This window comes from Bos mutus, chromosome 10 (genome assembly GCF_027580195.1).
Source record: "Bos mutus isolate GX-2022 chromosome 10, NWIPB_WYAK_1.1, whole genome shotgun sequence".
NCBI lineage: Eukaryota > Metazoa > Chordata > Mammalia > Artiodactyla > Bovidae > Bos > Bos mutus.
Genome location: NC_091626.1, coordinates 15795392 through 15817719, shown reverse-complemented (window position 1 = coordinate 15817719; position 22328 = coordinate 15795392). Strand labels below are relative to the sequence as shown.

Genomic DNA, 22328 nt, shown 5'->3' with positions numbered 1-22328 from the left:
GATCGAACCCAGGTCTCCCACACTGGATGCGGATTCTTTACCATCTAAGCCACCAGCACTTACCATTATCTGAATTTATCTGTATCTCCTGTCCTACTGGCTGACCAGTGTATCTTTTCCATGAGGAAAGGACAGTTTGGGTTTTCTTCACTTCTATATTCCCAACTCTTAGGACAGTGTTTGTTTTATATATACCTGGCAGTAAATAAACATTCAGTGAATGATTTCACAATCTATACATATACAGGAATCTATTTTTCATGATGAGTGAACATGTTTTCAGCATAGTAGGTGAAACATAACTAAGTCAAAGGAGAAACAGGACTTTACTATAATAAATAAATTTTATTTTTCCTACCATAATTTAAGAAAACCAGACATTAGCATAAGCTGGAAGAACATCTCTGAGTCTGGAAATAGGTCTCTGCCTTTTCATTCATAATGGATTGTCGACTGGAAAATCAGAGGCTGGCATTCAACAACATGTTACAAAATGCTGATATACAGGGTTAAGAGCCGTTTCATATATAAAGGGTACCATGGCCAAGCCAAATTCAGGACAAAGCAGATGGGAATGAAAGGTTTCTCTGATGAACCTGACAAAAGCATTCTTTTCCAGAACAGCATCCTGCCTTCCTCAGAATATCTCCTGGGAACTCAGTTCCTTCTCCAAAAAACACTTTGCGAAAGATTGCTGCAGACCAAATATCTAAATCACTTGTATTCAAAAGCCTTCTAAACATCCCACTTCTAATTCTAATCACCAAGGGCCTGTTCTTGTCTTTTTAAAAAATATACTTTATTTATTTTGGGCTGCGTTGCGTCTTTGTTGCTGCGTGCGGGCTACCCTGCAGTCGTAATGCGCAGGCTTCTCACAGCAGTGGCTTCTCTTACTGTGGAGAAAGGGCCCCAGAGCACTCAGGCTCAGCAGTCCAGTAGTTACAACTCCTGGGCTCTTAGAGCTCAGGCTCAGCAGTTGTGGTGCACAGGCTTAATTGTCTGAGGCATGTGGGATCTTCCTGGACCAGAGATCACACTGTGTCCCCTACTTTGGCAGTGGATTGTCAACCACTGGACCACCAGGGAAGTCTGACAAATTCATGTCTTTAGGAAAGAAGGAGCGTTCCTCTCCAAAGACTGCGCAAGAAAAATTAAACTCTCCATTTGTGACTGAAGGAAGAGGCAAGTGACCAAATGGCCTCATCCAAGCATATCTGAGTTTTATCACAATGAAAATGATCGGTAAATTCTAGAGTAGTGTTTCTTGAGCCCAGGGAGGGGGAAGAGGTACATCCCTTCAGGAGTGTGCCCGCTCCCCTCACCCCTTAGGAGACAGGGCCTTGGTGAGCAATCGCTACCAGGGGGAATATGGTATATCTCCAAAGTGTACTGAGATGTTAAAAAAAAAAAAAAAAAAATGAGAACTGCTACCTTAAAAGACAAGGCTTCCCAAGTGGCTCAGTGGTAAAGAACCCGCCTGCCAATGCAGGAGCCACATAAGACCTGGGTTTGTTCCTGGGTTGGGAAGATCCCCTGGAGAAGGAAATGGCAACCCACTCCAGTATTCTTGCCTGGAAAATTTCATGCAGAGGAGCCTGGTGGGCCATAGTCCGTGGGGTTGCAGAGTCGGACACAGCTGAGCACACACACACATTAAAAGACATCTTCCCAGTGAGGTTTTCACCTGACCCACTGCCAGTCTTTTTAATTTCTGGAATGGCTTAGCAAAACTATATTTACATTAGACTTCATAATACTTAATGAAAATGAATATATTTGAACACATTCTCATGCATCATTATAAGTTTCCAAATCAGCGTACTGCAAACTGTTATAAAATTTAATTGTAACACTGTCCAAAAGTATACAATGGGACTAAGTTTACCAAATGTATAAAAACATTATGAAACACTTGGCCTTATTTTGTTGATTTAACATTTCATTTTCATCATTAAGCAATGCTGAAAAAGCAATGTAACCAAAGACTAAATATTCTAAAAGTCCTTCAGATTAGTCACCTGTGATCTTTCAACTACTTCTGAGCTAAACGAAGAACCTTATGTTACTTTCTATAAACAAGAGAATTAAGAAGCCTTCATGCCTTTGGCATTACTAAAATGGAGTACGTAAAGTTAGTACCTCTGTCCACCATAAAACTGAAGTTACAGTAAGATGAAATGGAAGCCCAGAACCCCTGCTGGAGTACAGTTCCAGTAATAGTGTCAACCTCTTGCCAAAAAAACAAATTTTGTCGTGCAGCTTGCAATTAATGTACCAAAAATTTACCAGCCTATATAATTTTATCAGTCTACCTTCCCCAGAGGAAGTAAACAGACAATAAAACTAATGAAATCATATTTGTTGACCACTCATATCCGATATAAATTGCTACTTGTCTTCAGAGTATTAGCTGATGAGCTACTTACAAGGTCATTCAAACGTCTGGGCCAGTTAACCATAGAGGCAGTGTTCTAAGAAACTGGGGTGTTCCTGAGTCAGCAGAAGAGGCTCCTGCATTGCGATGGATGGTCCCTTAAGTCGTCAGCAAGTGCATGTCAGGGAGTGATGGGCCTCAGCATTTCTGTACTCTATGAAAACACCACGAAATACTGAACTTTTAATGAGTAATGCAACAGATGAGAAAATACTCAGTGTTTCAGTGCTCCACAGAGTGGAAAGCAGAGGACACAGCCTTAGGTGGTGAGCTGCTGAAAGTTAGACCAATCAAAACACAGCTGATGGGCCCTGGGCATTCAGGAATTCGTGACACCGGCATTTCTGCAAGTTTGGCCCATGGCCCTCCTGACGATCACCTGGGGAACTTGTCCCAGTACAGACCTTCTGCAGGAAACCAACATTTTAAACTAGTAAAGCAGCGTCTCCTGATTCGCCTGGGGAATCTACATTTATCACAAGCTCACCAAGCGTTTCCATTCCTTTGGCAAAGTCTGTAGTATCCTCTGCACGTGAACGTTAAATTCTGCAGCACATATGAAATGCTGAAGCAACATTAAATGTAACCTCCCCAAACATTGTGATGTCATTGGTTAAAGGGTGATGGATGAGTACAACCAATTGGGATTAATTCAGTTAGTGCCCTCTGGGTAACACACTTCACCTGTGCTGCATAATACTTCACAGCATCAAGCTGGCAACAAGAAAACAGAGCAAAACAGAGCATATGACACCCCAGCCACAGGCTGTGAACTTTTAACAAAATCCAAGTCCATAATGGCATGGGAACCTTGCATGGTGAAGCAGAATGGACTTGCGGGGAAAGAGGGAGCTCTTTCATTTCCTTCACTAGGTGGGGAAAGGAAGAAGGTCCCTCCCCAAACCAGGTTTCTTCATTCTGGAATGCCTTCCCAGTCCCCACAGCTCCCGCAGACTCAGTTTCCCTTTTCTCAGGTTCCCTGACTGACCTTCCCAGCTCATCCTCCTCCACTGTGGTAGGAGAGGCTTTGCTACATGAAACTCATCAGATGAAGCGTGTTCCATTTTCCAAGAGTAATACTTTAAGGGTAGTAAGGCTTAATCCAACTATTTAATAGTAAAGCTACAAGGGTGGTACGCCTAATCCAGCTGTTTAAATAGAATTGGAGAACATACTTTAAATAAATTAAAAGCTAAATGAAATAATGATTTGCATGAATGAGGACTGACTTGAACCCATGTCCCCCTTTTAAAATCGTACTTACAGAATCCAATGCACATCTAGAGAAGTGTCCCCAGTTAAATACCTTATGGACCTGAACCCGCTCAAAAATGCCAAGATATCAAGCATTCTAAATATTTTAGGCCACTGCAAACTGGGACCATGCCATTGGCTTATGGTAGTTAGAATGTCGTAGCTTAATGCTGACATTTGGTACGAAAAGCTTATGGTATGAATCAGGTTTCCTTTTTATGTAATTCCGGCTCGGGAATCCTATACAGAGCAGCTGAGAAATAAACTATGTTGCTGAGGCTGAAGATGAGGCATAGAAGTATGGCTCCGGCTATCTGGGCGAACACCAGGGGCCTGCAGTGGGTCAGCAGCCATTCCTTCCTCAGAGTCTTGTCCAGAAGGATGGCTTCCATCTGCATGTGTGTGGCCAGGATCACACACACGTGAAACAGCTGGTGGCTGTGACCTAAAGCAAACACACAAAAGGCCACCAAAATCAGCAATAAAAAGGGAATGGACTACTGATAACATCCTATGGCTTGTGTGCTAAAAACACTGTGGAGTAAAAGAAGCTAGATGCAAGATACCCACTGTCCAGAAAAGGCAAATCCCTGAGACAGGGAGCTGGGATTAATAGTACGTGGGCAGGAAGGATCTTACTGGGGTGATGAAAATGTTCTAAAACTCATATATGGTGATAGTTATACAATGTGGTAAATTTGCTAAAATAAAAAAAAAAAAAGATTGAATTGTGCACTTGAAATCAGGGTATTATGTTATATATAACGTGTGTGTGTGTGTGTGTGTGTGTTCAGTCGCTCAGTTGTGTCTGACTCCTTGCGACCCCACAGACTGCAGTCTGCCAGGCTCCTCTGTCCATGGAATTTTCCAGGCAAGAATAATGGAGTGGGTTTCCGTGCCTTCCTCCAGGGGATCGTCCCAACTCAGGGATGAAACCCGTGACTCCTGTGTCTCCCGCATTGGCAGGTGGATTCTTTACCACTAGCGCCACCGGGGAAGCCCATGTGTGATACATACTTTAAAGTTTTTATTTTTAAAATATCATATGAGAAAAATAAAAAGGCCATCAGAGAAAACCAAATCCATTTTTAAAACAGCTTATCCACCAGTCCCGCCTTTCACGTGAGAAAGTTCTACTAAAGTTTACCTCTCGAGAGCTGTCACCAGTCAGTTCTGATCCTGACTTCAATACCAAAGGGGAAGCCAGCCAGACTTTCTGCTGACCACTTGTGAGATGCTCCTCCCCCTACTGCTGGTTAGTCCCAGACACAATGAGGGGCTCCTTCTCTCTGATAACTCACAGGACCCTGGTCAGCATGTATGCATCCCCAGAGGGTGGGAGCCCAGTGGAGGGTGGCTGCAGTGTGCAGGGAGGTACTGACTTGGTAGTTGGTGAGAAAAGGAGTCCATTGCCCAGGGCTGGGGATTGCCTGGGGGGACAGAAACCAGGAGTAAGATAAGAAGCCTGCATGTTTCATGGGCTGATTGTATCTCCCCCTCCCAAATTCACATGTTGAAAGTCTTAAATCCCAGTACCTGAGAATGTGACCATATTTGGAGATAAGGTTTTTTAAAAGACAATTAAGGTCACTAGCGAGGGACCCGCTCTGGTATCTTTATAAGAAGAGGAGATTAGGATGTACACATACACAGAGGAGAGATCATGTGAAAAGAAATGGAGATGGCCCCTGGCAAGCCAAGGAGAGAGGACTTGGAAGAAACCAACCCTGCCATCCCCTTGATCTTGGGCTTCTAACCTCTGGATTATGAGAAAATAAACTTTTGTATCAGCCATGCAGTCTGTGGTTCTTTGTTATGGCAGCACTAGCAGACTAATACAAGAGTTAAATAAGGACCCTCCTTCAGTTAAAAAAAAAAAAAAGAATTCAGTGTTGTACCCCCAAGATTTATCCTATAGCAAGTATTCAATAAATGTGTCCACAGAAGGGACCAGACTGGCCATCTGCCCTAATGAGCCAGAGCCAAGTCGTGAACGAAGATGCAGGAAAGTTGAATGAGTGATCAATGACTTCCTTAGGGCAAGGAGCTGCCAGCACCCCAGCCTGCATCCCCCAGGGAGATACTGTGCCTGGAGGGGCCGCCCCTGCCTCACTCAAGACATACTACTGGGCTGTGTACAATTTCCAAACCTGTGTGTTTTGCGGCAGAAGTGGTTCCTTATCCAGCTGAGAACCATACTCTGCAAGGACATAGGGCCAAGCAGTAGGAAGTGACCAGCTGCGCCCACCAACTGAGGCACAAACCTGTCTCCATTAGGGCAGGAGACAAACAGATGGAAGAGCCAAGCGCGCTGGGCGGGTGTGAAACGTGCCTGCAGGAAAAGTCAACAACCCCGTCTGGACGGAAGAGGGAGGAGCTTCTGTGGGCACTGGGGAGGAAGCTCAAAATCTGGCTGACTGTTATTTAAGGACAGAGATCTTTCCAAAGCCCTTGTTTAAGATGGTGTCATTATCTGCCATCTCTGCCATGTCCCCCCACTGGAGTGTCTTTCTGCTCTAGGCCTAAAGGGACAGGATAGAGGTGAGTAAATAAAATGTTATTAAGAAGCCAGAGTTGGCAAAATAAGGCCCAGTGTCTCTTTATGTTTTTCCTGCTGACCCCAGACTTTGTACACGATCAGCTCTATTTCCTCTGGCGGGGCTGGGGCTAGGGAGGTGGACATGCTGGGCAGGCTCCTTGGGCAGGTTCCAATCCCCTGGCCCTCTCATCTCCCTCCTTTGTTGAAATCTGCCCTCTAACCATTTTGCTCATGTGATCCCTTCTGGCAGAGGAGAAGGAATAAAGGAGATGAAACTCTTGTCAAGGCAAAATGTGGCCACGTTTCTTGGGTAGAAGATGGAAACTCATGGACAAAATGGGCCTGGGGAGAACCGAGGTTCCTGCTCGCCACCCGGGGATGAGGACCTAGATCTCCATGGTGGCTTATCTGAGGAGCTCCCATCCCAGGACCCCTTAGCCTCACCAGAAGTGGCCAAGGCTCCCTCCTCCAGCCAGTCCCAGAGCCAGGGTGGAGGAGACACGTTGCACAGCGCTACCCACGTCCCTCGACAGAGGGGAAGGAACTCTGCCAGCAGGTATAAACCCCTGTAGCTCTGACGCCTCCTCTTCACCACATGGCCTCTCTGGCTTGAGCACGTTCAGGCTCACCTGGAGAAGCACTCAGCTTCTGAGAGAGTGCTGGGCCCACCCCAGCAGGATGTCTTGGGGGTGGGGGCTGAGATCCACATGCTCCCAGCTGAGGCTGAGACTACTCGTCCAGACTGGGAACTGCTGAGTCTGGGAACCACTGCTCTACCACGATTCCTGGCACCATCACACCCACCTGAATGAGACCCTCTTTCCTCTCCTTGGCACTGCCCGCCCCTCACCGGCTGGTACCCTCAGAGCCTTCTGTACCCTGTCTTTCCTCTTCCTCTTTACAGCTGCCTTCCATGGTCACTTAATAATGGGATTTCACGTTCGAGGTAATAATGGGACTCTCCTGTCCCCACACCCTCCAGAAATGCTTTAGAATCCTAGACCCACCTTCTCTGCATCCTCCACCACCCTCCCTGGGCATCCACGGTCTGTGCACATCCTGACGTCTGTCACCTGACAGTTTCACTCACCTTGGCCTGGGCCTGGACAACTTCCTGGGGATTTGCTTCCCGCCCTGCCCCTGCCTCCCCTTGGCAACTACAGCACTGCTGTCAGGGATGGGAGCGCCCCCTGGGCAGCAGGGTCACCACGCGCTCACCGATGTAGTCGAAGCGTCCAGGGGCCAGGCGCTCCGGCAGATGCGCAGAGTAGAAGAAAGAGGCCAGGAGGGTCATGGCCACGTGCTTCTGGTGGTACACGGTGGCTTCGTTCTCCGCACTCTCCCCGGGGAGCAGGAATACCTGCAGGTATTGAAAGAAACGCCAAGCCTTAACGTGGATAGCCTACAGGGACCTACTGTATAGCACAGGGGACTCTGCTCAACATGCTGCAAAAACCGAAACGGGAAAAGAGCTTGAAAAGGAATAGATACCTGTTTATGTATCCCTGAATCACTTTACTGTACGCCTGAAACTAACACAACACTGTAAATCAACTAAACTCCAGCGCAAAATGAAAAGCTTGAAGACAGAAAGAAACATCAGGGCTCGAGAGGAGGTCTGTAGACCTCCCCACGCACACGAGTGGACTCTGTGCGCCAAGGCCGTTCCCTCCCGGTGTCTGTGCTTGGAAAGGGACCTCACAGGGCCTGTGTGGGCAGGCTTCCTTTTCTGAGTGTGAGTAACTGAGACCTAAGGTAACTGTATTTTAACCCCCTACATGCTCATGAGAGCCTTTGGGTTATTTAGTTACAAAAAAAAAAAAAAAAAAAAGAAAGGAAGGAAGGGAAGGAAAACAACAGAAGTGAAGAGAAAAGGAAAGGGGAAAAAAAAGTCCTGCTAATATATCACTACTCTGCCCCACCCCCACCCCTGGGGCTAAAATGTAAAAAAAAAAAAAATGGCCCATTCACACTTGAACTCACTTTTAACCAGCACATCCCTTGAACTGATGCTCTTAATTAAGGCTTTAAGGCCTAGGAATTCCTGGAAGGCCTTCTGAGTCATTAAAAACTATTAATTACGGACATTATCCTGGTTTGGAGTTTGGTACGGTTTTTGTGCGATCGTTAAAAATAGCGGCAGCCACCACCTCCGAGGGCACCAGGCCAGGCCTCCTGTGTGCATCACTTCATCAGAGCCTCAACAATGACCACACGGCAGACTCTATTTCTCCCATTTTGCAGATGAGAGTACTGGGCTGGAAGGTGACTTGCCAACCACTAATTAGTAGAGAAGTCAGGCTGATTTGCAGAGCCTGAGTGCTCAGCCACAGCACCGTACAGGCTAAGATCCCTCCTCCCCCTCTGCCCGGAGTCTGACGCAGCTGAGTGCCAGGAGCGTCCAGCACTCATCCTGACAAGAAGCGGTGCTGTTTGCAGGGGTGGCCTGCGGGGCTGGCTTGTTCTCTCTGCCCTGGTTTCCTGGGTGTGGTCTGTGTCCTCCAGGGAGGATTCAACGGAGTGGGCTGCATCCCCCCTTCTGGTCTCCCCAGACCCACACGGACTGAGCACGGGGCACAGGCTCAGTGTCTCAGCTGGTGGAGCCAGCCTGACCCCTCTCCTTCAGCCCTGGGCGCTGCCATCTCGGCCTCATGCACCAGACTTTTACGCTGCCTCCACCCTCGGGGCCTGGGACTGGAACTGCTGGGCCCATCAGGTCTGTTCATTTGATGACTCCTCCTCTACCTCCCTGTGAAGGAGGGGATATCAGCCTCATTTAAAGATAAGGAAACTGAGGCTCAGAGAGGTTTTGTTCACTGCCTAATGTCACACAGCCAGTGAGTAGTGGGACTGGGATTTGAACGCACGGCCATCTGAGAGTGCGTGAATTTTCCCTCTTCTTATCTTCCCTCCTATACCCTCTTCCTTTGTGTTCACCATCTAATTCCCATCTATCCTTTAAGACCTTCAGTTATACGCTTTCCTTCCCTACTACGTCTATGTTAATTGATGATAATATATAATAATGCGTTTATGGGACTCTCACCACCAGCTAGCACTGTACACATTATCTCATGTAATCCTCTCCATAGCCTGACACAAGGAGGTGTTATTACCAGGCCTTTCCAGATGAGGGAAGTCGAGACACAGAGATGGTAGAAAACCTGCCCGAAGTCTTGCAGTGAGTGAATATTAGAGATTTGCCTCCAGAGCCCACTCTCCTGCTCACTCTACTAAACCCCAGGCTGCCTCTCCTGCCCAGCCCTCCGAGACTGCTCCTGAGCCTCCGGGTAGCACTGGCCACTGATGCATCTCCTGGCGCCACCTACCTAGTGCCCGTGGTAGGTGCTGGCTGCCTATGCCCATCAGGGCCTCTGTCAGTGCCACCTGATTGGTCTGTGAGTGCCAATAAGGGAGCACGTGGGGCTCTGTGCCCATGTGTTCTCCTGTGACCAGGACAGCGTCTGACCCCCAGAGCGGGAGCAGGTGGGGCTCTGCGTCCATGTGTTCTCCTGTGACCAGGACAGCGTCTGACCCCCAGAGCTCAGGACACAATCGATTCCCTGGTGCTGCCAACAGACAGAGGGGGGTCAGAGCAGGGCCCTTACCCTGAATAAGACGGGAAGGGAGTCCCAGGTATAGGGAAAAGCAAAGGCCAGGACACGAAGCATCTTACAGATCCCAGGCTTCTGTATCTCAAAAAACCTAAATCAGGAAAGGAAATGGGGGAGAAATGAGAATGAAAGGGAGTTTCAGTCAATAACACACACACTAAAAATAACCAAGGCCGAGTAACCCACAGAAAACCATCTGCGCACAAACTCCTCCCTCGGCCAGCAGCTTCCCCACCAGCCCTCTCCACTTCTCCCACCAGCCTCCCTGGGAAGGGCTCCATCTCAAATGTGAAAAGAGTTTGGAGGCGCCATCTCCCGGCACCATAAGAAGCAATGGTATCCAAAATCAGGGAGGAGGCACGGAGCAAAAAACCTTCGAAGGACAAGTTATCTAACTGCCACAGGGCCTTCTAGAAGTCAGACCAGTAGCCACCAGGAGAGGCAGACTGTGGGGCATGGGCAGGCCCAAACGCACAGGCTCCTGGGGCCAGCACCTCTGTGAAGGTTGAGATGCTTAACTAGTCAGAGTCGCCAGGTGAATCCCCTGCAAAAGCCCTGGGTACTATTAGATGTTTAATGACAAGAGATTTCTGGAATATTTAATAACACACACAGAAATCCTGGGCTGGGGAAACTGACCAAGCATGGGCCTTCCTTCTTTGAGTTGAAGGAGAGGCTCCATACAAAACTGCAGCCCTGAGCTGGGGCTCGGGCAAGGGAGAGCTCACACTCCCAGGCTGGGCCGGGTGGCAGGGCAGGTACCCGCTTCAATACATCGTACTGTGGGGGCTGGGTTCTTCTCCCTGGGGACCCACAGGACTGTGAGGCCAGAGCCTCCCCCGGCAAAGGTGATATGCAGAGTAGGGTGGCTGTTATGGGGCAGCCTGTATGATGATGGGGGCACTGGGGCCCTCCAGCCCTTCTTGACAGTTCTGCCCCTCATCACGCTCTCTGGTGGGGTCTGCTCCTCACTTCTGTTCCCCAGGTGCCCTGTCCCAGCCCACTCGCCTGCCCCTTCTCCACCAAACAGGGTCTGCTGTTCCCCTAGCCCAGGTCCATCTCTTCCAGCAGGATCTTCACATCCTCTATGAGCCAGTGCAGTCACCTAACTGTGAGCCCCACTGTGTCCACATCCTCTGGCATAGAATACGGCAGAGACACCCTCATCTGCCTCCAGGGTGGTCAGGGAACCCTCCTCGAGGGTGGAGCTGGGTCTGCTCAGCTCTCCATCTCCAGCATCCAGCTCAGAAGTGTGCCCGAGGATGTGGGCATCTGCTTAGCAGCCCAGCCTGGGGACCCCTGTTCACCACGGATCCTGAGAAGCCCCATAAACCCCAGAGATGAGCTTCAACTTCACTCAAGCCCATGGGCATGTCCCTTCTTCTTTTCTGACCCTGTGGACACTGGGCAGAGAAGGAAGAGGAGCTCAAAGAGGAGGAGGAGATATAAGGGACCTCAACTCATCATCCCCCAGAACAGAACCCCAGCCTTGGAGGAAACCACAAACCCTGGGATAGGCACAGGGTCACGATCTGACAACGTGTTTGTCTTGGACACTCTGAGTCTGGTCCAGTCCCTGACTTTTGTGACCCTCTCATCCAGGGCGTGATGTAACCCTCCTGTGCCCCAGAATCCTCGTGTGTACCACGGGGATGACTACAGAATCCCTTATGGGCTTGTTGCAAGGGTTTAATCAAATGATGCTCACTAGGAGCTTACAGCTGTGCAGAGCACAGAGTAACACTCACGAAATAGCAGCATTTAAAAAAAAAAAAGTGTTGTAGGACCCATCCTTTCCCTCTCCCCATCTTGTAGCCACGTGGTACAGAAAATAGAACAGGAGGGAACAGACGGGTTCTGGGTGATTTGCCTAAAATCAGCTGAGCTAAAGAGAGGCAAAGCTAGGATTTACAGCCAGGATGTTCGGTTGGCTTCCCACCCTCTCCCCTTGGGCAGGTCTCAGACCACTCCCCAGACTCTGCTCTTACAGACGCCCCTCTGCCCCAGGAGGCGAACAGAACACACTTCCACTGCTCCAAGTCAGAGCCCATCTTTCGTAGGACCTTCTCAGTCCACGCTGGCCGACCCTGCCCGACCATGCAAGCCTGCTCCCTCCCTCCCCATGCTCTGCCACCGCCTATCACCTCTGGGTGCAAAGAGACTTGCTCCTAAAGCACGCTCTCTCTGTGGCCACTTACACAGGAAGAAAGCTGGCTCTGGTTGGCGAGGGCCATCCCCCAAAACACGGATTTCCTGCGACTTGAGACATGGCGCCCGGCCTGATAAAGTACTTCCCCAAGGGCAAACGAACCAGCCTCTCCAGCTGCCAAGCCGAGTCTACAGAGGGAAAAAGGAGAAAAAGCAGAACAGAAGAGAGCAACAGAGAACAAGAGGCAGAAGGGCCAGCAGCTACAAAGACGGTGGGCCTCCCACCACCAAAGTGCAATTCCAGATCAGGCCACAGGGTGTCGCCACAGCCAGAAGGAGGGGAAGGAGCCATGGCATTCTCCAAAGCACACCACGCCCGAGTCTCCAAAGCCTTGCCTGGTAAGGCAATGCCTGTCCCCCAAGGCTGGGAGTCAGGGAGTCAGGCCTCCTCTGCCTAGAACCAGGTGGGCAGGAAACATTGGATTTCGGGAGAAGCCTCCACTAAGAAAGCGCTGATACAATACCAGTCTATTCTAAAACCCGATAAATCCTGTTGCAACAAAGCTGGGCAGATGTGCAAGTGAATTCCAGAACTATGCGCGAAACAAGTGGGCCTTTGGAAACATCATTCTATTGCCGAGGTGCGTGTGTGTGTGCGCCTGCGTGCACGCAGAGGGGGCAGGGGGGTGGTATTATGGCTGTTTTGTTGTTGTATGGATGACATAACAGGAATGTGGACATTTCCATGTGCTGACCATTGGCCCCAGCAGCAGTCTATCATCTGGCTGAGCCCTCTGACCTCTGGATGTGTCTGGGAACCACTGTCTGCTAAGCCTCCCGTCTCCACCTCTGACCTCCAAACCCTCTTCAAGGCCTGCCCCAGGCCGCTCTGAGCTGCCGCAGCACCACTGCCAAGGCACGGTGCTCACAGCACAGCTCACATCCCACCAGGGATGAAAACCCATCTCTCCCTCACAGCACTGACCACACAGCATTCCACAGAGCGAGCATGTGTCTGAAAAACCAACTGCTGGATGCCCTGGATGGATGACTGGAAAAGTACCCCCAGGGACTCGTGATGCGCAGCAAACACGTGGAACTACCATTCCTGAGCGAGTGGCGATGGTTCCTGGGCTTGCCGGTGGTCAGTAGGTACGCGCAGGCAGGGTCTCTGTCACACCCATCTGGCTCCAAGAGCCACAGAGAGGTCATATGTTCTGCCATTTCCCCCATAAACACTATGGAACAAGAAGGCGGTTTTCCGGAATGTGTTCCTTTGAAGTAAATTCCACGATTGTTGTTGCTTAGTCACTAAGTTGTGTCCGACTCTATGCACCCCCATGGACTGTAGCCCGCCAGGCCCCTCTGTCCATGGGATTCTCCAGACAAAAATACTGCAGTGGGTTGCCATTCCTTCTCCAGGGGATCTTCCTGACCCAGGGATCAAACCCGCATCTCCTGCATTGCAGGTGGATTCTTTATCACTGAGCCACATGGGAAGCTCCCAGCTCTCATGTGGAATTTACCTAAAGGACATGTATTATGTGGGAATGAAGGCCATTCGGACCACACTACTCTGGGAAGCATGTGGATAACTAAAGCACAACTCATGAGCTCCACGGTCTCTTTTGCGCTCAGGAAAAGAGGTGGTTCTTGGCCTCCTAGCCATTCCACAGACTGATACAGCAGGTGGGAGAGGCAGGGGTGGGCCCGGATGCAGGGGAGAAGGCACGGAGAGGAACCTTGGAAAAGGCACTGAAGCTGGTATCATAGATGCCTAAACAGAAGGAACCCAGGGAACTTCATCTCAGGGGCCCCTGCTTAAGGGCCAAGACTGGCCCAAGGCCACACAGCAAGCCTGTGAAGCTGGGCCTCCAGACAGGCCTCGCCTGCCTCCACTGCTTCCCCTGCAGTTAATCAGGACCAAGTCTCTCCCCACACACGCATGAGCCCTCCTCCTCAGACACCGAAGACACAGACAGAGAATGAAAACAGAGGGGACGGGTCTTGTAAGAGCAGGGATCCACCAGCACACGGGAAGGAGAGAGGACGAGACGCGAAGGAAGCTGGACGGGCCCACAGGGGGACGTCCCACTCTATCCTTGGCTCCAAGCATGTGGCATTTGCTTCTTTTTCCCTTCCTGTTCCCCGAGCCCCCATTGAGCCCCACAGGACACAGTGGCTGAGCCCACAGAACTGTCTTCCTGTGAAGTCTACTGTCCTTCCTGAGCACAAGGCCAGTCCTCTGAAGGACACACGAGGAGCCTCTGATCCCCCACCTCTGGACGGCTCTTCCAGCCTCTGTCCCCCTCCCCTGCCAGCTGCACAGGCTCTGGCGACTCTGAAGCTCCTTGCTGTCTCCCAGTGCCGTCCATCCTCGCCAGGCCCTCACCCCTGTTCAGGCTCTCGGCTCTGTCCAAAACGCCCTTCCCTCTTCTCCAACTAAAGTGTTCAACCTTCCTCAATGCTTGATTCTAAGGCTGCTTCACAGAACCCTGGCTATCCAAGCAGGTGTCGTTTCGTATTATCATTATTTGCGATGTTATATGCTATGTTATATGTTATGTTATGTAGCATGTAATGCTACATGCTTTTTTTTTTAAAAAAAAAACAAAAAAAAACCCTTTCCTCTGGCCCTTAAAGGAAATGCTGACTCAGTCTAGACATTTTGGAGGTCTGCAGTCTGCTGCTCATACTCCACGGGGCACTCTATGAGGACAAGGGCTGAACCGCACTCATCTCCACATTCCCCCAGAGAGGGTTTACCCCCCCTCACACCCCAGGCCTTCCCACCAGATGAAGCAACACAAAACCCAGTCTTGAGACTGAGCCTGCAAACGAGACTCACCCCATGGAAAGCAGCTCCATGCTGCCCACCTGCCTCAGGACAGGTGAGGGGAAGGCAAGTTGGGGCAAGCATTCCCGATGCTGTTTAAGGCTCCACTCTCTGACTTTTAAAGAAAAGCAGCTTGTCGAGTTTGGAAAATCTGCCTACCTCTGGGTCCCACAAAACCCAGTGTCCCCCAAAGAAAGCTGGAGCCAAAATCACTGTGGGGGAGTTGCAGAAGCGTACCTCGCCACCCCGACCCCTGTGGTTTTCTCCTGGGGAGGGAAGAGCTACGGCTGCCAGGAGTAAGAATGCTGCAAGGCCAGGGCTCAGGAGAGGCACAGGCTGGGGGCATGGGTGGCCAGGACCGCCAGCCTTCCTTGGCGCTCTTGCTAACCCACCATGGAAGGCCCCCAGCGCCTGGCACTGTCTACACAGAAATGTTACCCCAACGCCGTCATTCGAGAGGTTTCCGAAGTCATTTTGGGTAGTTTGTTTTTTTACCAAGAGCTGAATGATCTAGAGTAGTTATCCTAAAAAATGCCCGTTGTACTCACACCCCAGTGAGCTTCCTTGAGTGAAAGGAAAAAAAAAAAAAAATAGAATTAGAGCCAGTGAGCTGGGCATGATTCATGGCCATCATGCTTCCCCTGGGGATGTGTCAGACATTTGAATGTCTTCTGTCGTGCATCACACACACGCATATCTTGTTGTACTTTGCTTTATTGTGGCTTTTTGCAAATTGAAGGTTTGTGGTAACTCTGTGTTGACAGATGATAGCATTTTTTTTAGCAGTAGCGTATTTTTAAATTAAGATGTGTACACTGTTTCCTTAGACATAATGCTCTTGCACACTGAATAGACTATAGTGTAAATTCCACTTTTACACGCACTGGGAAACCAGAAAGTTCAGTGACTTGCCTACTGCGAAGTTGATATCTTTGCAGTATCTCTGAGGTGTGTCTGTGTCCAGAGGCAGGCCCCTCTCAGCTCCTATTAGCAGACCACCTGTTTATGGAGTGCCTCCTCCAGGCCAGGCTTGTGCCAAGTGTTCTGGATATATTACACCCATTTCACAGGATAGCTGTGTTGACCCCATTTTTATTTTTCTTTTTGGCCAAAGCCACATGGCTTGTAGAATCTTAGTTCTGCAACCAGGAATTGAGCCCAGTCCACAGAAGTGAAAGGGCCATGTTTTAGCCACTGAACTGCCAAGGAACTCCCTTGACCCCATTTTATAGATAAGCAAACTGAAGTTCAAGGAGGGTAAGTGACTCGTTCAGCAACAGTTTGCAGGGCAGAGTATGGGACCCCCTTGTTCAAAAATCATTAAGTATTTCAAAACAACAACAGCAGGGCATTAGACAAGTTTGAAGCCCTCTTGATCATGGGGCCCTGAGCACCTGCACAGGCTGTGTGCCTGTGAAGCTGGTCCCGCCCGGCCACTGGAAGTCCATCCGGAACTGAGCCCCAGGCTCCCAAGCACCTCTCCCTCTGTCCCCTCCAGCAGTCCAGGGAGCCACGCGCTCCACCACCACCCGTCCCCTCGCCCCATCCCATCCGTGGCAGAGCAGCCGGGTACCTGGAGTAGCAGGAGAGCCAGATGCTAATGATGGTGTTCAGCACAGCCAGGGTCAGGTAGTAGTCATGGAAGGTGGTGCTCACCAGCGTGTCCGGGAAAACATAGGCAGAGTAGGCGATGGCACAGCCTGGAGGAGCAAAACCGGCCTTGGGCAAGAAGCCAGGACTCAGCACTGTCTGGACTCCCTGGGAAGACCACCCCGCCCTGCATCTGGCTGAGCCCCATCACCACACAGACCATGAGCAGTCCTGCACCCCACCCTCGCTATGCCATCATCCCTCCCAGCCTGTATGTCCCCATCTCTCTTCTCTGCCCACCCAGATCCCACCCTGAGAATTGTTCCGGGAGCCCAGTGCTGCTCCAAGGGCTTGACAGGTATTAACTCACATAATGTTTACAGCCACCCTCGGACATCAGTCCTGCACTGAACCTCATTTTACAGATGAGGAAACAGAAGCACAGAGAGGTTTGGTAACCCACCCAGGGGCACACAGCTGGAAGCAGCAAAGCCAAGCTTCAAACACAGGCCGTGTAGCACCAGTCCCTGCTTTTAACCACATGCTGTGGTCCACGATGACACCCCCGTGTGCTCAGCTTTGCCCTGAGATGATGATACGGGTATTCCTTGCGGAATAATCAACAGTGTGGGGGAGAAAGTGCGGGGAGGGAGAGCCCTTGCTGAGCGGAGGGCTGCCACATCAGGGGGCTGAGGGACAGGTCGGCAAAGAGGCCGAGCACTTGAGGCTAGCCTCGGCGTTTTGTGTGGTTTTAGGTTTTGGAGTTTGTGAGAGAAGGGTTACTGAAGGACCTTTTGGACACCTGGCTGCTGCAGCTTTTACCTGAAAGAACAGGGACCAGCATTGTCCTTTTCAAAGGGGACAGGTGTGTCCAGGGGCCAGGACCAGAGGGCCTCTCCAGGCCAAGGTCCCTCTGGGAGAAGCAGCCACAGATCTGTCAGCTTAGGGCCTAAGGTCAGGGCTAAGGTCACCTGTTATCCAAAGATAAAAAGAACTTGGAATCCGAGTTCAAAGCTGAAGCAGGCCTCAAACCACACGAGCTCAGCCTCTGCCTTTGCTCCTATTTGACCATTGAAATCTAGGGAAGCTGAGGGATGTGCCCAGGGTCCCACAGGCAGATAGGGCCAAGGATCGCCACGTCCTGGGACAGCGCTCCCACCTCTGCAGGTTGCCTGTGCGATTCCAGCTGGGAACTGCCCCCAGGAGAACAGCCAGACCCTTCTCTCAGCTTGATACCGTGGGAAGGCTCCCACGTGGCCCAGGAGGCACGTGGTCTGTGTCCTGACCGGGCCCTTGGGTGACACAAGAGCGGGGGAGCCCCAGCGCCTGCCAGAACTGCAGTGGGAAGCAGAACTGATGAGAGCCTCCAGGCTCCAGGGTGAGGTGGGAGCTGAGGATGGTGGGTGCGTGGCAAAGGCGCTGGCCCTTTGGAGGTTCCGACAGGTGCTTGAGGGCAGAGGGGGCTCTCCAGGGAACAGGAGCAGGACACAGCATAAGATGCCAGACCAACGAAAGTGAACATCTCCTTTCAGGCAACGGGGGCCACCAAAGGATTTTAAGCAGGGGATTAAAATGGCCGGAGCCTAGTAAAAGCACACGTGCACGGGAGGGCTGAGCAGGAGGGGAGCAGCTGGACACCAGGGAGGAAGCTGAGCAAACGCCACCCTCTAGGGATTGGGGGTTTCCAGCGGGGTCACGGAGGAGGAGAGGTGGCTGCAGACGAGGAGTCCCAGGTGGGCCCCCAGCCTCTCTCAGCTGACTAGACCTTCCTCTCAGGTTTACTGAACACCTCCAAGTCAGACTCTCAGCTACGGACTGGAAAACCAGATGAGGAAGATGCACGAACTGTCCCTAGGGAGCTGTTCCCAGTGCGGAGTGGAAATGAGGGAATCACTGAGGGAGCTCCAAGGAGGTGGATCCAGGCCTGGGGACTTGAGGAAGCCACAGGCAGGGGCCCTGAGGCTCCCAGGCCCTGGCTCTCCCATTACAAGCTGCGTGATCTGGGTAACTCACCTCTACTGTCCTCATCTATAGCATGGGTATAATGATACTCCACAGCCCAGGGCCCTGCTGTCAGGGTGGGTGGCTGGAAGCCAGCCATGGTGGGAGTACATATACCATAGCTATCTGCCATCACCACAGACTGGGACTTCTGTCCCCAGGGAGCTGGTTGTTCAGTATTCGCCAGCACACCTCTGGACAAGTTTCTTTTAAAACCCTCATCAGGCACCTGGGCAGGGGTGACCCTTCTGCAAGCGCACCAGAGCCTGGCAGTGACCCCAGGTCCCAGAGGAAGGGGCAGGTGGCTTGGTCGTGGGGGACAGAAGGCGAGAGCAGGGCTTCACGTACCCAGGCTGAAGAGGTTGACGGCGCCGTAGTCCAGGAAGTAGCAGATGTGGCGGGCATTCCTGGACATGGAGCTGAAGGTGTGTGCACAGCTGGATGCCAAGGGGAACAAGCAGCTGGCGCCCATGTACACGAGCAGAGGCCAGGAGTAGCTGTCATTCAAGATGTCTGTCACTTGCAGGGTGCTCACAAACCTCCACGAGAAGAACCTGGAACACAGGGGTGCACCCTCAACCTTCAGGGTGACGGCTCCTCTTACAGTCCTCACCTGAAAGTCGCCTACCTTCCCTTTCCCTGGGATGACCAGCCCCTATATGGTCCCATTTTGCTGACATGCCAGGAGCAAGGAAGAGTGAGTGGGGTCCTTTATTGTTTGGACATATACAGGAAGGGCAATGGTCCAGTCTGCATACTCTGCATGTGGTGACTGATCCCTCTTACAGCTTCTTGCCCAGGTGACTCTCTACTTTTGGTTTGCATGCTTCCAGGGCCAGGGAGCTCACCACCTCCCAAGACAGGTCTGAGTGTTTGGAAGTTTCACTGAGCTGGCATCTATCTCCCTGGAATTGCTCTCCACTGGATCAGTCCTAGTTCTCCCTATCAGCACCACAGACAACAAACCCATCAAATATCTCACAGCTGTCTTCATAATCCCTCCCCACCTCTCTGAACTTCACATTAAAGAACCTCAGTGCATTCAACCATTCCTCATAGGATCCAGCTTTGGCCTTATTCTCTCCATGGTTGGTCAGGCTTCCCTTGTGGGAAGACCCCTCAAAGAGAAACAACTCCTCTGCTGGAAAGTCTAGAAGGCAACGGGACTATTTTCTCCCCCTCTTCCATGCTAGTCTTCCACTAACACCACCATCTCTTTCACTGAGGGGCCTGGTCCCAAGGCTCGGTCTCAGCCAAGCCTAGACCTCCAGATTCGTCTCTTACAGAAACACAAAACAGATCCACATCAGATCTGCCCAATCTATAACCCAGGTGAGGGGATCTTCCCTGCAGAAGCTGTTCACTTCCACGAACCACTCTTAGAGAGTCAGGCCCCTTTCCCACGAACTCCCCCAGGGAAGGGACTAAAAGCTTTTCATGGGGGAACGGCGGGAGCATTGCTCAATCCTCTGGCTACACTTGTGATCTGTGCCCACACTTGTGATCTGTTCCCTATGCTGTTCTTCAAAACATATCCTTTTATCAGCTCGGGATTATTCCCGAGTCCCACTGCCCTGGGGCATCTTTCTGCTGCTCCCCCAAGCCCTTCCTGCTGCTCCGTGTTGTGCTCTCAGGGCCCTGGCAGTGCAGGGGTGTCGGGCCCCGTGGAGCGCTCCAGCCAGCGTGGCTCAGCTGTAGAATGGCTACGAAGGCACGTACATACAGCAACGAAAGCCCCACCAACAGGGACGGTCAGGCTGGTCCTTTGTAGTGACACAAACTTCAAAACAGCCCAAGTCACCTCTGGTTTATCCAGAAAATGGAACACCGCACAGCTATATGAAAGCCAGAGAGGCTTGCATGGAGGTCAGACAGAGATCAGGAGGCAGAAACAACGGAGGAGCAGAGGGAGGAGAGAAGCAGGCGCTGGGTGCACACACACGTCACAGATGCTCCAGTCTCTAGAAAAGCATCCTGGGAGAATTACAAGCAGCAGGTCACCCCAGCCACTCCAGAGAGGACAAGAGGGGCCGCGGGAAGACACCAACTCTATTCCCTTCTGCAGTGCTACAGTGTATTAGCATTTAGACTTTTTACTTAAATTTTGTTGTTGTTTAGTCACTTCAGTCATGTCTGACTCTGTGTGACCCTATGGACTGTAGCCCGCCAGGCTCCTCTGTCCATGATGGGATTTCCCAGGCAAGAATCCTGGAGTGGATTGCCATGTCCTATTCCAGGGGATCTTCCCGACCCAGGGATCGAAACAGTGCTTCCTACATTGGCAAGCAGATTTTACCACTGAGCCTCCAGGAAGCCCTTACGTAAGTTTGCTGCTGCTGCTGCTAAGTTGCTTCAGTCGTGTCCAACTCTGTGCGACCCCAGAGACGGCAGCCCACCAGGCTCCCCCATCCCTGGGATTCTCCAGGCAAGAACACTGGAGTGGGTTGCCATTTCCTTCTCCAATGCATGAAAGTGAAAAGTGAAAGTGAAGTCTCTCAGTCGTGGCAGACTCTTAGCGACCCCATGGACTGCAGCCCACCAGGCTCCTTCATCCATGGGATTTTCCAGGCAAGAGTACTGGAGTGGGGTGCCATTGCCTTTACTTAAATTTAAAATGACAAAGAGCCTCCTTGAGCAGATCTTGCTGCCTCCCTGGCCAGGCTGCAGGCCCTAGGGCTTCTTTGCAGGTGGTCCCATCCCACAGCAAGCCTGAGCTCTCCCTTCTCTGCCCTTGATGCATCTGGCTCAAGCAGCCTTCTGCACATTTTGGCCTGGGTCTGACTGCTGGTTGGGCAGGCCTCCTTCCTCGGGCCCTTCTCCACCTGCAGCACACCCTGGGGTCCTTCCTACTCTCTCTGGTCCTCCATACAATCGGAAGGGGGAATCCAGAAACTAGCCTGTGCTAGAACTTGCCAAGAGATATAAGCAAGCCACGCCCTTCTCTGGGCCGCATCTGTGTCAGCCGGTGGCAGTGTGAGGGGGCTGGTGGCCTGTGTGACCTCTGAGGTCCTTCCAACTCTCACATATTACGATCCCATCTCTACCCGCCACTCACTATGCCCAGGCACCGGGTGTGCGAAGCTGGTCTTCGGCCCCCATCTTTCTAAACCAGGTCCCTCCTCAGCTCCCTGGCAGTTCCCATCTGTGCGCACGCGCTTGCCAGAGCATTTATTCTCTTGGCTGGCTGTTAAAGTGCTGTCTGACCAAGTGCCTCACAGCGGCTGTGGCCCCAGAATGACTATGAGCATCCACAGCTCTGTGCCCAATGCTTTTTCTCACATCTCCTCTGATAATCCTCGGGGCAACCCTGGGAAAAGTGGTGCCTATCGCTCCTGCTCTGCAGATGGGAACATGCAAAGCCCAGAGAGGTGACTTGTTCAAGCTAGGGAGTGTCAGCCAGGGCTTCTAGAAGACCCAGACTGAATAAGACAATGCTCTCAAATCAGACCCTGAAGCAGGGAGCAGGGAAAGACTGGGGAGTTTCAGGAGCCCCTCAAATTCTATGGCAATCCATGCCCTAGAGCTCACCCACAACCTCCGGCTCCACACTCGCACCACGGCGGGAGTCGCCCACATTCCAGCACAGAACCTCAGCTTGCCCCACCCCAGCTGTGTTTAATGAAGCCCCGGTTCCCAGGCTCTGCGTGAAACAGCTGGACCAGGGGGCCAGGAGGTACCAGAAGGGCAGCAAGTGCGTCCAGATGTTGAGGGTCTCATTGGTCATTTGAAAAAGGCTGAGGAGGCAGGCAGTGGCGGAACTCTGTGGGTGTCGGTAGCCGAAGAGGATGCCCTGTTCATGGAACACCTGCAAGGGGAGGAGAAAGGGACGCTGAGGTTACACAAGAGGGTGGCCGGAAGGTCTCAGGGGAACGTCCCTGGTAGCATCCACCTTTCTCCCAGGCTGGGCACTTG

The 22328-nt window shown here is 51.5% G+C and overlaps 1 protein-coding gene across 1 annotated transcript in view; it reads right to left on the bottom strand.

Moving 5' to 3' along the window:
• Positions 1 to 356: 356 nt before the first annotated feature.
• Positions 357 to 22328, bottom strand: part of PAQR5 (progestin and adipoQ receptor family member 5) — a 98699-nt gene continuing 76727 nt past the window's right edge. Inside the window, exons 3-8 of the mRNA XM_070378498.1 lie at positions 22094 to 22221; positions 18765 to 18970; positions 16399 to 16525; positions 9836 to 9932; positions 7446 to 7587; positions 357 to 4133 (exon numbers count right to left, since the gene is read on the bottom strand). Coding sequence (XP_070234599.1) covers positions 3892 to 4133; positions 7446 to 7587; positions 9836 to 9932; positions 16399 to 16525; positions 18765 to 18970; positions 22094 to 22221 — 942 coding nt within the window. The 3' untranslated portion in view covers positions 357 to 3891. The remainder of the gene's footprint in view (positions 4134 to 7445; positions 7588 to 9835; positions 9933 to 16398; positions 16526 to 18764; positions 18971 to 22093; positions 22222 to 22328) is intronic.